At 44.7% G+C, this 19,507-nt stretch overlaps 2 protein-coding genes across 2 annotated transcripts in view; one reads left to right on the forward strand and one right to left on the reverse strand.

Moving 5' to 3' along the window:
- MAP1LC3A (microtubule associated protein 1 light chain 3 alpha) overlaps nucleotides 1-2,068 on the forward strand; it is a 43,735-nt gene extending 41,667 nt beyond the window's left edge. Inside the window, exon 4 of the mRNA XM_035122112.3 lies at nucleotides 875-2,068. Coding sequence (XP_034978003.2) covers nucleotides 875-1,037 — 163 coding nt within the window. The 3' untranslated portion in view covers nucleotides 1,038-2,068. The remainder of the gene's footprint in view (nucleotides 1-874) is intronic.
- A 6,357-nt stretch (nucleotides 2,069-8,425) lies between these two features.
- The window catches only part of PIGU (phosphatidylinositol glycan anchor biosynthesis class U), a 35,340-nt gene continuing 24,258 nt past the window's right edge, over nucleotides 8,426-19,507 (reverse strand). The window contains exons 10-12 of the mRNA XM_035123274.3: nucleotides 16,224-16,348; nucleotides 14,780-14,922; nucleotides 8,426-10,091 (exon numbers count right to left, since the gene is read on the reverse strand). Coding sequence (XP_034979165.1) covers nucleotides 9,978-10,091; nucleotides 14,780-14,922; nucleotides 16,224-16,348 — 382 coding nt within the window. The 3' untranslated portion in view covers nucleotides 8,426-9,977. The remainder of the gene's footprint in view (nucleotides 10,092-14,779; nucleotides 14,923-16,223; nucleotides 16,349-19,507) is intronic.

Raw genomic sequence — 19,507 nt, forward strand, 5'->3', positions numbered from 1 at the left:
GAATTGGATTCCACTGTGAATTGGATTCCACTGTGAATTGGATTCCACTGTGCAGGTCCGCCTGCTAGCTCTGCTGAAGTAACTGCTTCTAGGTTAGATTACGGCAGCATATTATAAATGGGGCTGCCACTGAAGACGGTTCGGAAAGTTTAGCCGGTACAGAATTCAGAAGCCAAGTTGCCCACCGAGGGAAGACAGTTTGAGCATTTTATGCCGATCCTGGCCTAATTGCACTGGCAGCCAATTTAGTTTCCGGGCCCAATTCAAATTGCTAGTTTTGACCTATAAAGCGTAAACGGCTCAGTACTGCAATACCTCAAGGACCACATCTCCTCATATGAAGTGACCTGGACCCTGTGATCATCATCTGAGGCCCTTCTTTATGTGCCCTCTGTACGAGGGACACAGAGGGTGGCAACACGAGAGCAGGCCTTTTCTGCAGTGGCCCCGCACTTGTGGAATGCTCTCCCCAGGGAGGCCCGCCAGATGCCTTCATTACATATCCTTGGGTACCAGGCCAAATCATTCCTCTTCTCCCAAGCCTTTGGCTAGTTAAACAACCTATGACCCTTTAAGGCAAGCATCCCCAAACTTCGGCCTTCTAGATGTTTTGGACTACAATTCCCATCTTCCCCAACCACTGGTCTTGTTAGCTAGGGATCATGGGAGTTGTAGGCCAAAACATCTGGAGGGCCGCAGTTTGGGGAAGCCTGCTTTAAGCTGTGTGTTTGATGTGCTCGGGTATGTTATTATTTTGGTTTGTGTGTTTTTGTGGTGTTCTACTGTAAACCGCCCTGTGACCCTCGGATGAAGGGTGGCACAGAAATTGAATAAATTGATTAATCCTGAACTTCCTTCTGCCCCTCTCCACCAGTCGCCGGCTGCAGCTGAATCCCACCCAGGCCTTCTTCCTGTTGGTGAACCAGCACAGCATGGTGAGCGTTTCCACCCCTATCTCTGAGATCTATGAGCAAGAGAAGGACGAAGACGGCTTCCTCTACATGGTCTACGCCTCGCAGGAGACCTTTGGCTACTGAGCGCCTATCTGCACCAGAGGACTGACTCCAGAAACTGTTGCATTGACATCCCTGCCTCTCCAACACTCCCCCCGCCCCCCCTGGCACACCAGTGCAGACAGAGGCCTGTGGCTCGGGAGCAGCACAAAAAGCAACTGGTGTGCCTCCACCTTTGCAGTGCAACAGACCAAGCTAGTTCCGTGTGTGTATGATTGCGTGACCCACAAGTCTCTACTTCCTTGCCCTTGACCCCCCCCCATGTGGAACACTCGTTGCGTCCCCCTTCCTTCCCCGCTGCGTGCGCTTTCTCTGTCTCCTTTTCTGTCTGTTGTCATCATGTCCTTTTTTCTTAGTCCAATGCCAAATTGATGGAGCTTGTGGCAGGCGGAGGAAGAACAACGCCACCGCTACAGCAAGGGGAGGGGCTTATCTGCTGAACTTTTATTAAAGGGCCAGAAATCTGAAGGCAAACAAACAAAAACAAACAACTACCACTGCTCTTGCGTTTTTAATTACTTGCATATCAATTCTTGGTGCTACAGAGTAGATGTAGGCGTCTTCTACAGGACTGTGTATAATGTATATCTCTTAGACTTATTTTATTTTGTAAGCACGACGGGGGAATATAATTTGCTTGTATTATGTAGGTTTAAAAAAAAAAAAACAAGCCAAGCCCAAGCTTCTTTGCACTTTAAAACGTAGTAGAGGTGAGCGTGGAATTAGCTTAATTTTCACAGATCTGCCGTACCCTGTGCTGTGTCTCTGTTGATATTTATACTTGCCTTTTTAGGATTGTTTTCGTTTCGTTTTTAAAAGCCAGCCCCTCTCCTTTCTTGCATGCACGAGTTTCTTTTCCTTTCTTTTTCTTATTTTCTTTGTCCCATTGTGGCAAGCAGACCATTCACTCAAGGAATGTACTGATTTATATTGCTTCCCCCCCCCTCTTTTTTTAAATTTATGATACCAAAAACGTGTGTGTGTATGACAGGAAAAAATCCCCACCCAGTTGAATCTATACAAATAACTATATAAATAAAGATAAGTTAAAATTGTGTCTTGTTGTCAGAGCAGTAGATTTCACCTGCCCCAATCTCAGACGTCCCATACAGTCAGACTGAAAGGAGCTGGCGGCGAGGAGTCGTGACAGCACGCCTATTCTCTGCTTGTGTCCTTGTGCCACATACTTCCACGGATATGCTGGACCTAGTTCTGCAGTGTAAATGGAGCTGTAAATGGAACATGTGCACAAACCTCTGTGCATTGGTGTAGACCTAGAGTAGAGCTTTCCAAACTTTTCAAGTCAGTGACACACTGTTTAGACCTACATCATATCATGACACAGTAATTCAGTTTTACTAGCAAGTGGGAGGTTAAACTAACCCCTTTCCAGCCCCGGCTGTCTAACGCAGGCACCCCCAAACTTCGGCCCTCCAGATGTTTTGGACTACAATTCCCATCTTCCCCAACCACTGGTCCTGTTAGCTAGGGATCATGGGAGTTGTAGGCCAAAACATCTGGAGAGCTGCAGTTTGGGGATGACTGGTCTAGGGATTGGGAACCTCTGTGACTATAACTCCCAACATCCCTTGCCCTTAGCCCTGCTGGTTGAGACTCATAGGAGCCTGGAGGACTTCCTCAGTACCCCAAGGAACCAAGCTGTAATGTAGTTCTTGTTCATGAGTGCTACTGCAGTGATGAGGAGGCAGAGCCAGTGTGGTGTAGTGGTTGAGAGCGGTAGACTCGTAATCTGGGGAACCGGGTTCGCGTCTCTGCTCCTCCACATGCAGCTGCTGGGTGACCTTGGGCTAGTCACACTTCTTTGAAGTCTCTCAGCCCCACTCACCTCACAGAGGGTTTGTTGTGGGGGAGGAAGGGAAAGGAGAATGTTAGCCGCTTTGAGACTCCTTCGGGTAGTGATAAAGCGGGATATCAAATCCAAACTCCTCCTCTTCTCTTCTTCACTGGCTACTGTAAACCTCTTCGACTATTAGCCCTTTCAAGTGCTCAGAAAGGGCACAAAAAATGAAAACGAGCTGTTTGGTGCCACTAAAAATTTCACTCCCTTTGCCACAGGAGCAAAGCAGAAAGTGAGAAGAAATGTGCTATTCTGCACAGGTACCAGTAAGACCACGCAGAAGAGGCAAAGCTGAACTTTAGATCTCTTAAAGGAAGAGAAATGCAGCAACAGACTTGGTAGTGCTAAGTTAGGCATTGCTCCTGTAAATATAGAAAGCTCCCAAAGGAGATCTTCTCATGAGAGCAGTGTGATACATGAGACCTATGAGGTCTTGTGTCACATATTTATGAATCCTGTATCTTTGAAACTTGCCTTCAAGTTCACAGTTGCTGCTATTGGGAGATCTATGAGAAGCCAGGCTACATGCTTTAGCTCATGTTGAAAGCGTAACTATACATTCTGCATAGGCTCAAAGGTCTCAACACCATGAGGGCCTTCTCAGTAGTGGCACCCACCTTGTAGAACACCCTCCCATCAGATGTCGGGTAGTTGTTTATTTCCTTGACTTTTAGAGGACATCTGAAGGCAGCCCTGTTTAGGGAAGTTTTTAATGTTTGATGTTTAATTGCATTTTAAATATTTTGTTGGAAGCCACCCAGAGTGGCTGGGGAAACCCAGCCAGATGGGTGGGGTATAAATAATAAATTATTAGTATAAGTGATGCAAATGGTCACTTTGCACCATTTATTCTACTTTTGCTTCTCATGGGACCAGCGAGTAATGCAGAGAGCCACACACACACACCCCGGAACTCCTCCTGGCTTTTTAGAATTCACCCGCAATTGCAAATACCCTATAAAGCCTACATTTGCAGCCATAAAGGTTAGAAATATGCTGACAAAGGTTAAGACTGAATTCGCTGCCAAATGCCAACTTCTTTCCTTGAGAAGATTCGCAAAATACATCACGCCCACAAGAAAAACTGCTGAGAGCAGCCTGTCGACCAGCAACAGGTTTACAATTAAGATCTTCGAACAGAATTTGATAGTATCAGTCGTACAGGGAAGCAATGTAGCTCCTATCTGGATGGGGGCCTCTGAACACACCAGCTCCCCCCCCCCCACTTTGTGCAATCATGCCTTCCGTTCTGTGAGAAAATAGCTCAGCAACACTTTGATCCTCCTCGGTGCAGGCAGAAACCACTTCCCCATGGTTGCTGGCACCAATTTATTCACGCTGTATAGCTTTTACAGCCTGCCAGCTTGACAGCCTGCTGTACAGATCCTTCCATGTGTAGGAAAGCAATCTCATTATTAGAACAAACCCTTCCCTGTTAAAAAGTCATCCCAATTCAGTACATTGCTACTTCTCATAGCCCTTGCTAGGAAGCCTGAGTTTGACCTGTCCTGAGCTTATGGACCCAAACTAATTTGGGATGGCGTGATAGTACAGTCGTTAGGAATCCAGGTCCAGATTCAGCTCCTGCCATTCACAAACTGTGCTGAGGTCAGCAATAGATGCTCTGAAAGGAAGATTGCCAGCTGCTTGCCATCCAGCCATAGCATTGGTTATGATCCAGGTTGGTAAGCAGCAGGTCCAGTTGGGTCTAAAACCTGCCCTATAATTCTGTACCAAATCCATACCAAATGTTCTCCTGCTTCTTGACTTGCCTCTTCCTCTTGTTCTAACACAGCCATTTCTCTTTCTCTTTTCCTCTCCCCCCTAAACAAACCTCCTTTTTCACTTCTTGCGGGGGTATGTGTGCAGTCTCTGCTGCTTTATTTCCCTGTCACAGCCTAGCAAGTTATTGGCCCTCTGCAAAAATGGCCACCTGCATTGGAGAAGGACAAGTGCAAGCCTCAAATTATTCTACGCGATTCACATGGGAAACAAAATGGTTGATGCCATGGCAACCGCTCAGTGCCAAGACGCTGCAGCTCCAGGGCTTCTGCATGCCAGCCCAGATTAGGATTTAAGAGGATGAAAACGAGGGGGATGGGGAGAGAAACTCTAGAATCAGGACACCACCGAGCTAAAGCAGGGGGAAGATATTACGTTACATTAATTACATTTAGCTAAAAGGTTTTAATAGCCCTTGGGTAAGGACGGACACACTCGACCAACCATTACATGTGCACACGTCCAATGTCAGCTTCCAATTATCTCTTACGTCCTGCAAATAATATAAATACCATTAGACCCAACACTCACTCCACTCTCAGTCCTAAATAGAATAATGCACCTGAGGCAGCGGTCACTGGGAAGCAGAGAGCAGCTCTTGTGCTGCCAGCAGCATGCAAAAGTGTTTTTTAAAAAAATAAAAAATAATCTTTCTCCAGTTTACAAAGACAGCATGAATCCTTAAAACGCCCATAAGTGAAAGGGGCAGACCTGCTGAGAGGGAAATGAACTGCATTGCAGACCACGGTAATCTTTCTGTCAATTGATCAGTTTTCCCGTTTGCAACCAAGGGCTCAAGTCTTCAGACAAGGCAGCCATTTTGAAAGCCAAACGCTCTCAGGTAATGCTGACACATGGCACAGACTGCTCTGCCAGCTTCTGCTTTCCCCTAAATAAGTGATACATTTGGACCGCGTTGTCTCAAATGAAGGACATCCATTTTGTTTGGTGGACTGCGACATCCTGAAGCATCACTGACAATCGGGGGTGTTCAACAGCTGCGCAGAACCAAATGTGTTTTTTTTTAATAGTTTTTAACCACAGCTCTATAATAGTATTTATGTTTCACTTTTACGTTGGTTAAAGCATGTCACATATCCCAGCAACCTTTATGCCAAACCCTGTAAGGTGGGCCATCTTTATCACTACCCCTATATTTTATTATTTTTGACCTTTGGTTCAAAAAGTAGGCACACAGTGTCATTAGTTCTTGCAATTCCCATATTGCTCCCAAAGGTCTAGTTACAGATAGGTAGCCGTGTTGGTCTGAGTCGAAACAAAATAAAAAAAATCCTTCAGTAGCACCTTAAAGACCAACTAAGTTTTAATTTTGGTATGAGCTTTCATGTGCATGCACACTTCATCAGCTGTTTTGGGACTACAACTCCCATCATCCCTAGCTAACAGAACCAGTGGTTAGGGAAGATGAGAATTGTAGTCCCCAAACCGCCGGAGGGCCAAGTTTGGTCATGCCTGCCTTACGACAACCCTGTAATGTAGTCCACTGTTCTCGCAGACTATGGGACAAGTGATCATGCCTTGAGAAGAGCACTACACTGAGCAAACCAGAGATTACAAAACCAGAGATAAATGTATGGTTTGAATGTGGCCTCTCAGCCTCTCTTTTTCACACACACACACACACAGAGTGGTGCATCAAACAGATGCAGCAGTAGTGCATCACAAACACATGCAACACTCACAGAGGCTCCCTCCCCCGTCTATCATCTTCCATTGCTGTTAAGTGCTGAAATTGATATATTTCTTTTGGGAAACTGGCTCAACCAGGGAGGCATCAATCCACCTTGTGTTGCAAAACATACCCTCGGTAAATGGCTGGTTAAAACAGGAACCTGAACCCCCCCCCCCAATTTTATCCAAACCAGAAAAAGCTACATCCTTGCAATATCCTTGAATTCTTTCACACGAGCGGCCAATAGGAAACCTTTATAAAATGCCTTGGTAAGACACAAAAACGGCTGTAAAGATGCCTGCCCCACAATGCACGGTGTTTAAACCGCTGTGACTCTGCCATTTTCTGAACCTTGGTCAGGCTGCGTATCCCTGGCAGGTTCTTTAATAGTGACAAGAGTGCTGCAAAAGCCAGACATCTTACCTGCAACAGAAGTGAACCAAATGCTCATGGAGTGGAGGTGCATGCAAGAAAATGGTGGGCGAGCTGGATCCGGTACAGGATCCTGCACCCCAACTTGGGTGCATGCACTGAGTAAGCACAAACATAAGGATGGTAGGGGAGGGTTGAAACAGCCAACCTTCAATTCATCACCTTGTTTACTGGTGGCATATTGGAAGGTGGTCATTTAGGAGGCACAAGGGCAGGGGTGGGGTGAGGGAGCTTCTAACCGCTTTCAACTTTTAGAAGTGTTCATCATACATGCTTGCATCAATGGCGGCTCTTGGGGTCTCAAATTTCAGCGGGAGCCTGTGCGATGCCAAAATTCGGAGCCCCTTCACCTCTCACGCTCCGTTGCCAATCATAGTTGCGGTGCCCCTGGTGGCAATCTGCACCCAGTGCGACTGCACCAGTCATGCTTCCCTAAATCCACCTCTGCTTGCATCTTTTCAGGAAGGAAGGGAAGAGCCATAGCTGTCAACCCTCCCGTTTTTTGCGGAAAACTCCCTTAATTCAATCCGTTTCCTGCTGCTATCCCGGATCATTAGATATCCCATAATTTCCCCGGATTTCAAAGGAAGCAGCTCCTCTCCCTCCCTGCTGGCCAGGGAGGCTCCACTCTGTGCCCCCCCCCCACGCCACGAGTGGGCGAGCAGCCAGCCGCCGCCCGGTAAAACGCCTTGCTCAGCGGCTGGCTGCTCACTCACTTGCCAAGCGTTCCTGGAAATTGCCTCTGCGCATGCCCGGGCATGCGCAGAACCGACTTCCGGTGCAGCTCTGCCCATGTCTGGGCACCGGAAATCGCTTCTGCGCATGTCCAGACATGCGCAGAAGCGACTTCCGGTGCCGCGCCGCTGGGTGAGGTGCCTGATCCCTTATTTTCCAATCCGGAAGTTGACAACTATGGTAAGAGCTCTCTTGTAATCCTGTCCAAGCTGCTGAGAGTCGGTGGCTTTTTTTATTTTTTTAAGGTGTGTAGGGGGAGACAAAAGGGGGGAAATAAAGGTAGCTAGCCTTCCCTACTGCCACTGTAAGGCCCTCCCGCCAAAGCATCAGGAATTACTTTGTGGTGACACTCCCTGCTAACTGATGGACAAACCCAAAATATTAAGTGCCCTAAATTCAGATGAACCCTGAAAGAGGGAGAGAACGAGACCAGATCCAACAGGCAGTACAGGGAGCACACACAAGTCAGGAGTGGAAATGTCGTCGGAATATTGCTTGAGTTACACTGTGCCCCCAACCTACCTGTACAGTTGAGCTGAAAGAAAGTCTTCCTCTGAAAGCCCTTCAATACCCATCAAGTACCGTAGTCTCCATGCACTGCCTTGAGACAAGGTTATGTCCTGGAAGTCCTGCCTAGGTAAAAGTCACTCTCTTCTAGATTAGGGGTGGGAGGACCCTTTTCAGCCAGAGGTCACACTCCTTTCTTGGCAACCTTGGGGTGGGTGGGGCTACAGGCAAAAAGTGGACAGAACAATGAATATAAATTTTGCCTTTGTAAGGTAGGCTAGTTTCACACACCTCTATCTTCCATCCAGACAATACCGCTTGCTCATCAGAATTCGAAGATGCATTCCAAGAAGGCCCCTGGGTCTGAACTTCCCTACCCGTTCTAGAAAATCACTAAAAGTGCAATTTAATAAGGCAAGCTTTTTTTATTTTTATTTTTAAAAAAATCCCTTCTGAAAGATTGCTTTAATACACTGTAAGAGAAAGGAAGCTATAGCCTGTAGAGCAACTTTGCAAAAAATAAAATTAAAAAAATTACAGAGGGCAATAAATTACAGATTCAGTGGGTCTAAAATTAATTTCTTCTGCTTATAGTTATCAAGGTGGGCCTCTTCTGGGCTTTAGGAGTTTGGCTGGGTCTCATTTGGCTACCCGGTGAGGGAACCACTCCGCTGGTAAAATTAACATGTCAGAGAAACTAGCCGTAGCTGTGCTGGGTTAGAAGAGTTAAAAATGCCAGCCATCTCCAAACAAAAATACCTGTCTCTTGGTTACTGAAGGGAAGTGAACCAACTCAACACACAAGCATTAAAAGCGGGTGGGGTGGGGTAGCCATTTTTGCATAGCTGCTTTTCTAATACAGTCACAATTTACTGCTTCTCCTACTAAAACAGTAACACTTTGGGTAGAATATGTAATGGTTATAACTACTGTTGGGCCCAAACATTCCATTCACAGTGCTCCCACTTTTGTGCTTTCTGGCCTCAAATCTTAGAGATCTAAGAGTGTGTATCATGCTCCAAAAAAGAGAGGAGGTAGGGTTGGGAAGAAATGGGAAGAATAATTTTCCTATGAATCTTAAAAGCTGAATGGATTATGTAGCCCAACCATGACCTCTCTGGTCAATAATGCATTCGCTTTGGGTTTTCCGTAACTCTTAATTTTCATTTTCCTAAGATTGCACGTGAACAATTCATTTGCATTTCCATAGTGTTTCCCCGTTAAAGAAAAGTGAACAAGTTTGATCCACCTGGCCATTCCTTCAAACGTCCTCCGAATTCTTGGGTTACAAGCAGCGGAATGCAAATCTCCATGTCTCCCAGGCTGGTTCCAATGGCAGCTCCACTCTGATGCACATCAAACTGACCATTTGTCCGGAGCATAAAACTGTACACAGAACATTTGGGGCCTCCCAGTTTCCAGTATCAGTGCAAGGAGAGTAAGTGTCCAAGAGTAGCTGCCCATTCTCTCCCAAGGGCACAAGGATCCCTGTACATCAGGCAGGTGAGCTGCCAATTCAAGCAATGGAAGCAGAGCAGCAAGAGGAACCAAATAAACGCTTGCTGAAGTTATTCCTTTCCCCAAGGAGAAAATTCCCAGGAGTTTCCCCAAGAAATAATAATATTAAAAAATCACCACCCATGGGCCTTGTCACTTGCCTGGATGCAAGACCCCTCCTTGGTGTCATTTCAAATGCATTTCACCAAGTCCCGAGGAATTATCCAGAACTGATGAGTGGCATTCACAGCGGTGACAAGAAGATTCTGAAGCGGCTGTGGGCTACCCAGGTGGGCTTCTCAACCATTCTCATGCTCTCTGCATCACGCTTTGTACCAGCACTAAATTGGATATTCCCCAAACAGGAGCCCGTTCACCATATGCAAAAAAAAAGGTATCTCCCCACCCCACCCCAAGTATCATCCGTTGTCTGTTCCCGCAGTCGCATCAGATGCCAACTTTATTTGAGAACCAGCATGGGGTCTGTCCTGTCTTTTCGAATTAAGTAGATTCCATGAGTGAGGTAGTACTCCCTCTGCAGGAAGGCGTAGAAATAGTCTGAGATGAGCAAGATCTGCAGGGGAAGAGAAGAAAACACATGCAGGAGTGACACCTGATTCATTCGGAACAAAATGGCTGCACTTCCAGACCAAGACATTCTGTACTTTAGCATATGATCAGGCACTGTCGAACACTATCAATGTTTATTTGGTTTATATTCACTGAACTATTATAGACACAAGCCAACCTGCATAGCAGTAAGGCTTTTAAACCATAAAAACATTACCAATAACAAAAGGGTGATAAAGCTACTCAAGAATAGCCACACCTGGAATTCTGTGTCCAATTCTGGGCACCACAATTTAAGAAGGATGTTGACAAGCTGGAAGGTGTACAGAGGAGGGCAACCAAGATGATCAAGGGTCGGAAACTAAGCCTTACAAGGAGCACTTGAAGGTGCTGGGTGTGTTCGGTCTGGAAAAGGAGACTGAGAGAAGATATAATAGCCACCTTCAAATATCTAAAGGGCTGTCACATGGAGAATGGAGCAAGCTTATTTTCTCCTCCTTGGAGGGTAGGACTAAAACCAATGGCTTCAAGCTACAAGAAAGGAAATTCCAACTAAACATTCAGAAAAACTTTCTGACAGGAAGAGTTGTTTGGCAGTGGAAAAGACTCCCATAAGAGGTTGTGGACTCTCTTTCCTTGGAGGTTTTTAAGCAGAGATTGGATGGCCATCTGTCATGGCTGCTTTAGCTGAGATTCCTGCATTGCAGAGGGTTGGACTAGATGACCCGTGAATCCCTTCCAACTCTATGATTCTATGAATAAATATATTGTCACATCATAGTTTCTGAGAGTGCAAGGTCTCATAGAAACCATGTATGCGTTCAGCCAACATATCCTAGCAATTTTTAAAAAATATAAAAAAATTATCAGCACTCTTTTCACTAATCCTTTCTGCTACAGTTGGCTGCTACCATCCACACCCAGCAAAAGAAGCATGAAGGCTGCGAGCTTGGGGAGTGGACAGGACAGAACTGTGTCCCCCACAGTTATCTGCGTTCAGAACATAGGCACCTTATATTTCTCCAACACAACAGCAAATGTTTTAATGGCTTCCAGTGTTCTGTGCACCTGACCCCTGGAGCATTTCATTTTGACCCATTTCTTCGTCTTGCAATTAATATTCAAAAAGACAGCACACCTGTCACTCTGCATGAAAGAGACTGAAAGTAACCATCTGTGCAGAAAACCATCTACAGTACTCAACCAAAAGAAACCAAGAGGACCTAAAAAGCTTGCAATTTCCAAGGTACACTTTTAAACATAAACATTCATGCACTAAGACAGGAATGGGGACCCGGGACCCCGCTCCCCGAGGTCATGCTGGCTGGGGCTGATGGGAGCTATAAGTTCCCATCCATGACCTAAATAAATCCAGCTCTAACTCACTCCATATTTATATACTGCAGGTCTTCCATAGTTAAACTCAAAAGATGAAGAGGAGATGTGGATTCCCAGAAACTTTAGGGACAAGCGGTGAAGGGCTAAAGTGGTCACAGTCAAACAGTGCCACATACAGTGTGGAGTGACTCTGAATGGGGATTTGAACTTGAATTCCCCACATCGAAACCTAACACTCTGAACTAGTTTACACAAACAGCAGATGAGATGATAAACCAGAGTGGACTGCACAACTCCAGACTGCAGCTGAAAGCTCACAAAATTCTTCATAGCAAGCTGCCTTATCGCGGGTCAGAGCACTGGTCCATCTACTTTAGTGCTGTTTCTGCAGACTGATGGTGGCATTTCAGGGTTTTGTGCTGGGAACTCTCCCAGCGCTACCTAGAGATGCCAGGATGGAACCTGGACCTTCTGCGTGGAAACCTGGAGCCTTCTGCATATATCAGGGTTTCCCAAAGTGGTCAATATTGACCCCCAGAGGTTGATGGGAGGTTGATACAGTACAAGTGGTCAGGGATGATGGGAATTGTAGTCCAAAAACAACTGGAGACCCAAGTTTGGGAAACCCTGCCTTAGACATACTGAACAAAGGGAAGGACTGCAGGTTAGGCTGAAATCCAAGGTTCCAAATTCCTTGGAAAATATCCCCACTGAACTGCAGAAGCATATCTAGACTCAGGCTGCTAGAGGAGATGCAGAATAGTGGCAAAAACGAACTATGACTCTTGCAATAGGATTTGGGAATGCACAGCTTCCCTAATACTTCTGTCCAGCCTGCAGGCTCATACTGGTCCTCATAGCACTTCTGTTTTAATTTGTTAAGAAACCCGCTAGCTATCTTTGCAATGACCATGGGAAGCTCTCTTATAGCTTTGTAGCATGTGCACTGACTGGCAACAGATCTCCAGGGTTTTAAGTAGGAGCCTTTCCTCACACAAATGAAGATTCTAGGGACCAATTCTAAAAGTGTAGACCCTTTTTTCTCCAATTCAAGGTCCCATCTGGGATTCAAACCCAGAACTTCTTGCATGCAAAGCAAGAACCACTAGAGACCAACAAGTCAGTTATAAAGACAATAAATGGTATCTTTGCAATCTTGCGGTTTTTTTAGCCTATGTCATAGGCAGTTTAGGGAAGGAGGGGCACAGCCATTTTTGTCTTTTCAAGTTAGAAATTCTAGTATAAAAGTTATCAGACAGCAAGTCACTAAATACTGGTATTGACAAGATTCATGCATACAATATGCAGTTCAATTAAATTTAATTTACCAGATGACCAGGTTGATCAGAGTATGTATATAATTATCTGGGTACAGTGGTACCATACCTCAGTTTAAGAACAGCCCTGTTTAGGAACTATGGTATTCGGTTTACGAACTCTGCAAAACCGGAAGTAGTGTCCCGGTTTGCGAACTTTACCTCGGTCTAAGAACGGAATCCGAATGGTGGAAGGGCACCGGCGGCAGAAGGCCTCATAAGGGAAAGCGCGCCTCGGTTTAAGAATGGTTTTGGTTTAAGAACGGACATCTGGAACGGATTACGTTAGTAAACCGAGGTACTACTGTATTTACAAATCTGTTAGGGACTGCCGAAAATGGTTGTTTCACTAACTAACCCATATCCTTAAAGTTGCGGTTTGGATAAGTATCTCAGGGCCTATTGCTCTCCACTGAAGTTACTGAAAGTGATCTATTTCTAATGATCTCCTCTGCCTTTGTACTGAACACTCACAACAATTATTATTCTAATTTCTTTAATTTGTCACTTTTTTCCCTAAGCAAGCCCAAGTTAGAAGAAAGCTCAGTGCAAATGACCAACTTGCCAATCCCAGAGATTGACAAAGCAACCATATGTCCCTTTTAATATTAAAATGAGCATTTAATACCTTTCAGGAGAAAGATCAAACCAATCTGTTTTGCAAGAAATCATATTGAAGCAAACAGGAGATCAGCAACAGGGAGAAATTTAATTGTTTTTGCTGGAACAGAAATAGATGTAACGATGAAATTTGGAGAGGGGCGTTGCTTCATATGATGAAATATACAATTAAAGTAGACAGATGGAGTAACTAGGCACAGGAGACCTAGTCTAGAAGCCAAAATCTCCACTGAAGTGGATTATTACCTTGACGTACTGAGCACAAGAAGAACAAAAGATGACTGTGTGACACCCCTTTGGCATTAGCTTATATACCATGCAAGGATGCACCAATCATGGGAGGTCCACAGTCACATCTGTAATTCCCCGCTCCCTACTAGTTCACAGCAAAATCTGCTTAATGCAAAGGAAATTCGGAGCCTCTGATAGCTGTGTCACTCCAGCACACTGAGCAATACAGCTAAGAAGGAGATCTGAAGCAATTGCAAGATTGCTGCGGTGCCCTCTCCCATTCCTGGTGACCCAACTTTTAGTAATAGTGGAGCACTCCTGGCTGCACAGTGAAATGTGGTGAGCCAGATAAGAGCAGATGGGTCCAGGGAGCTTGCGAGCCAAATCGAAAAATCCACCTATAACAAGTGAAAGCCACTGCCTTTCTAAGCTGCCAAAGCCCCAAATCAGAATGTACAAGAATAAGCATTCAGATAACAAGATCCTGCAGTTATACTTCCCCATTTTTGTTCTCTGAGCAAACCTTATGCCGTATAGATCTGGGACCAAAAGAGAGACAGGAGATGCAGGACAAAACGCACAACATGAACACATTTTGACAAATTGCTTTTCAAAGATAAGATGCTAGCTAGGCAGCCCTGTCTGCACTAAACATAAAATATGTGCCAAGATAACATGAATAAATTATGCAAACTGAGCATACTTGACTATATTGTTTTAAAATGTATTCCAGGCATTATATAGGAATTTAGGAAGTAGCTTCATGCTGATACAGACCATCAGTCCACTTAGCTCAGTATTGTCAAAACTGGCACAGGCAGCAACTCTTGAGGATTTAAGACAGGTGTCCCTCCAGACTTTACCTGGAGATGCTGAGGATTGAATCTGGGACCTTCTGTGTGCAAAGGAGATATTCTCCAACTAAGCTCCAGCCCATGGGACAGGCATGGAACTGTGTGAGGCAACTTAACAATGAAATCTTACACACACACCTCCGACTCTGGAGATTTCACTAGATATTACACATGCGCGTGTGCACACACACATGCGTGCACACACACTTTCTAGCCTATTGCTGTAATGCCAAGATTCCTATGATATTTGATTTCTGTGTCCAGTACAAAATCTGTTGCAAGGAACTTAAGAGGGCTACTTAAACCTCAACCCACCACCTTGTTTTACTAACCTGTCCTACGTTGAATGTCAAAGTGATGGCGTAATAAAAATTTGAGTTGGCACTTCCTGCATAAATCCAGAGATGCCATAAAACCGGGAAGAGCAGGGAGCAGACAATGAGCACACAGGAAAGGATGAAGACATTCCGGAGGACTGCAATGAAAAGCAGAGGCGTCATTAAAAGTGGTTAGCTGGTATACTAATGAGTCCTTGGCATTGTACCATACCAACTACAATGGGGTGGCAGATACTAATTTAGAGGGTTGTTCCAGAGACAGCTGCTATAGAAATCCCTCTAGTTAGAATAAATAATTAACTGCAATTCCTGTGTCACATGAAAGCTTTGACAGGCTTATTCTGCACTCATTTCCCCATCGCTTCCACATATTTTATTTGAGCAGGTGCAACATACAAAAAGTCTAAGCAATAACACTGGAAGATAAATAAAGATGGGGACTAAATGGAAAGCTAAATTTGGACAGAACTTATCCCGTCTTAAAATACAATGAAACATTTTGTATAGCTTTTGCAGAGCATTTCCTTTTTTACTTTTCAGACACACTAGCTATGCCAGCACAAGACAATTCCCATAACTAATATTGGTTGTTGGTGAAGTGTTTCAATTTACTTACTTGCTTCTGGTATCGACATAGCGCCTTTTACCAAAAAAATGTTCCCAAGGCGATTCACTGACAAAGCCAGTTTAAACATTTTTAAAGTAAAACCAGGGTGGGGGGGGGAGTTTTGAAAATTCTTTTTATGCATTCTGATGAAACTAATTATCAGTAGATGTCATGATACTTGATCCTACCAGAATTGCTTGCGTATCCAGGCTGAACTCAAAAGTGAACTAAAAAAGAAACAGGTTAAATTCTTAATCCAAAACAGTCAGCCACAGCTGAATGCCTGAGATTACAAAACCTGCCCCCAAGCAAGTCACTCCAGGAAGAAAAACAAATGCTTCCTGTCGTGAAAGGAGGCTGGATCACTAGACTTTGTCAACGTCACCACAGCAGGCAATTAAAGTCATCTTGAAGAATGATTTATTCTCAGTCTGCACACATACAGGGAGGGAGAAAGAAAAACAGCAAGTGTCAACTGCAACTGCAGCTGAACAGCCAGAACGATGAAATGCCAGAGCTCCGAGTTGCAACACACACACACACACACACACACACACACACACACACTCCGGTCCAATTTTAGATCAGCATAAACAAATCACTTTTTAATTCCATTGATTTCACTGGGAAAGATAAGCATGTGCTTGGTTCTCTCTTATTGAAATCAAAGGGTCTTAGAACTTTGGCTGAATCATTCCTCTGTCGTTTTAAATGCTACTTTACGCTCACTTTCCAACAAGGAATGGCAGTCACTAATGGCTTTTCCAAGGTGGGCAAAAATGAGCAGATTAGGGATGGCGGAGGGGAAAGAATAAAATGCAAATCACTTACACTGATACAGGTGGCTCCAGAGTGGAAGGAAGGCCATGTAAAGGGCAATGTCTCCCACAGTTGGGTAGGACTTGAAGATGGAAATTATGGCAAGTTGAACAAACATGAAGAAGATGGGGTGCTCCCTAGAAAAAAACCAAAACAGACTGTAAATAACTGGATGGTGTAGATGCTTCAGTAACGGTAGAGGTTGCTGCTCTATCAGTCTAACCAGCTGGCCTTCCAAGAGCAAAATTAAAACCTTTAGACAGGGATAGCACCATTTCACACTGGGGCAGAAATCAAATGTTGGAATACTCCCTGCATCAAAACTCTTTGCCTGGGGAAATCTGCCATGTCAGGATGGAGCCTAGCCTTCTGTGCTTTGTGCTCCCTGCCACCAGGAATATTTAAAATACAAAATCTGTCCCCCTCCTTCTTCCAGCATTCAGACATAGTTTAGCCCCACCTGTGATATATACAGTCTAGCTATGAGATTTTGCCGTATTGCCACCATATTTCATTAGATGACATCATATGCACTCAACAGGAGTACAGGTTTGGTAGCATAAGGAAACACGGTGGACAGCATTGGGTGTAGACAACGACAGAGGCAGCAGAGTGCATGTTTGCGGAAAGACCTACACCACAACTTGAGAGTTTAGCGATAGAATCTGAGAGAGGGGCAAACTCTTATGCTGTACCCTTCCAATGCACGAAGCTCTGACTGCTGCACCAGTGTGGCGTAGCAGCTAAAGTCTTCGAGTAGGACCTGGGAGATGAGGGTTCAAATCCCTGCTCAGCCATGAAGCTCACTGGGTGACCTTGGGTTAGTCATTGAACAGTATTCCACATATTTGCACAAGGATTTCTGCTTGTGCAAAGGCAGATCCCCTCCCTTTCCTCCACCAATGAGTGTTATGTGCCATCTCCAAATCTTCTCCAGAGGGTTGAAGGAACCCCTAGAACGTATTTAGGGGAAACAGAGTGGAAGGAGAACATTCTACAGGACAATGAGCAATCCTTGCCTTGACAGAACATTTTCTTATCCCTAATTTGACTGAAAGCCACTCTCACGGTCTTATCTACTTTACAGGGTTGTCGGGAGAATAAAATGGAGAGGAAGAGAGCCACGTATGTCACCTTGAGCTCTCTGGAGGAAAGATGGAACTCAGGAGTGGCGTGAATGTAGCTGTCCCAATTTATTCTTATAATAAATTGCAAGCCGGGTGATCTGTAAGCTAACTTAGGCCAAGAGACTTGCCCAAGGCCACCCGCTAAGATTCATGGCATGGCCCAGCTCCATTGCTCTATCTCCCATGCATCATGCTGGGAGTCCTTGTGCAAGAAGCAGGCTGAAGTATGGCTGCCTTCTGACTGTGACAGGGCAAAGATGATGCCTACAAACTGAACGGCAATCTCATCCCTTTTCAGGTAGGTAGCCATGTTGGTCTGACGTAGTCAAAACAAAATTAAAAAATCCTTCCAGTAGCACCTTAGAGACCAGCTAAGTTTGTCATAGGTATGACCTTTCGTGTGCATGCACACTTTTCAGCATAACTTCACGTGAGATTGGGCCTATAGTATGCGTCGTGGCTATAGTTGACGAGGAAAGGAGATATTAAACTAGTTTGAAGTATCTTGGCAAGGTCAGACCGATCACAGTTGCTGGGAAGTGAAATCATGGTGTGAAAGGGGCAGACGATGGTGCCTTCAGACTGAGAGAGACTACTGTGCCACCACACTGCAGTCACAACATGGGGTCACATGAATCCTTTCCATGCTATTCTTAGCTTTGCAAGCACATGGGACAGGCAGAATGTGGCATGACTCCAACCAAGAAGGACAAAATGGATCTCCCAAGACTGCAACTTAATTATGGAAGCTTCTAGGCTTCTATGCATTTTATCTTCACAACCACCCTGTGAGATAACGAGGCTACCAAGCTAATTTCACAGCTGAGGCCAGGGTATTTTAACCCAGGTCTTCCAAGGACAAGTAAAAATATATTTTGATACACCACAGTGACTTTGCACAACTATGTACATATAGTGATATCTCAAGTTTGCTCTCATAGCTTTCATTTTCAGAGCTTATACAGCTAAAATACACAGCTGAGTCCCATCAGCGGAAGCCCCGCATAAGGACTTCCACCTACACAGTGGGGTTTCCATCTTCTACCCCCACATGTACCCTCCATCCCACCAAATTGGCTGGGGTGGGGGGGTTGAGAGAACCCCTGGAAATGTGCGAGGGAGGAGAGGGGGATTGTTTAATCGGGTTTGCAAATACAAAACATTAGTCACCGACGGCCAGCGCACCAACACACAACATGGCAATGCTTTGATAGCGCCTCAGAGACAGCTTACTTATTTTGCAAGCAAGATACTTTCGTAAGATGCATGAAATGGATTGGCAAAGTGGCACATTCATGAGCTGAACAACTCTGAACAGTCTAGGCTCTTAAGCATAATATAACTACTCTGATTTTTAGATTGAACTGTTATTATGAAAGTCTTATTTTAATATCTTATTTTTTTTATTGCAAACCACCCACTTGAGAGGGGCTGTGTAGCCCTGAAAGGCATACAGATACCTAAATAATAACAATAAATGAAGTTAAAAGATGAAACAGTTTGTGTATAGTTTTGTAGCAACAGTTTGCAACACATGAAACCTCGTCCATACTTTCATATCTTTTCCGTCCTCTGTAGCTTGAAAATATTTGAAAGACACAACATTTCTAATAAATAAATAATGCATACAAAGCAACATTTATGACACTTTGTTTAATTTGCATTTGCCAGGGGAAGGAGGTCCTATTTTGAGCTACACAGCACTCTCAACCCTAAGTACACCATTATTCCTCAGGAGGTATAAAAGAGTTAAATTAAAACATCAAACTCAACACTGAATAATTCTGCTGTTCTATGCAGAATCCCTTTTATACAACGAATAAGGCTCAGTTGTAAGCACGGCACCAGGCATGTAAGAAAAACTTACGTATGTTTGCTCCATCTCATTTAAATTGGATTGCATGCGCTGTGTAAGCATGCCATGGCTTCATGGTCCAGACGAGCACCATGGATAACAGTTGAAGGTTCTGGCTGAAACATGAAGCCAGCTATGCGGAATGCAGCACATTTTCCTCTTACATGCACAGCATTATGTTAAACCAAGCTTCAGTTAAAAGAATAATAGCGATGTTCAACAAGGATTAGCCAAGCTAAAGTGAGCAATAGGAGCCCCTCCAGAAGAGAACACTGATCACTCCTGGTGATGGTTTTACACTACCTTGCGCAGCA

This window comes from Zootoca vivipara, chromosome 7, assembly GCF_965207765.1.
Source record: "Zootoca vivipara chromosome 7, rZooViv2.hap1.1, whole genome shotgun sequence".
In the NCBI taxonomy this organism is placed as follows: domain Eukaryota; kingdom Metazoa; phylum Chordata; class Lepidosauria; order Squamata; family Lacertidae; genus Zootoca; species Zootoca vivipara.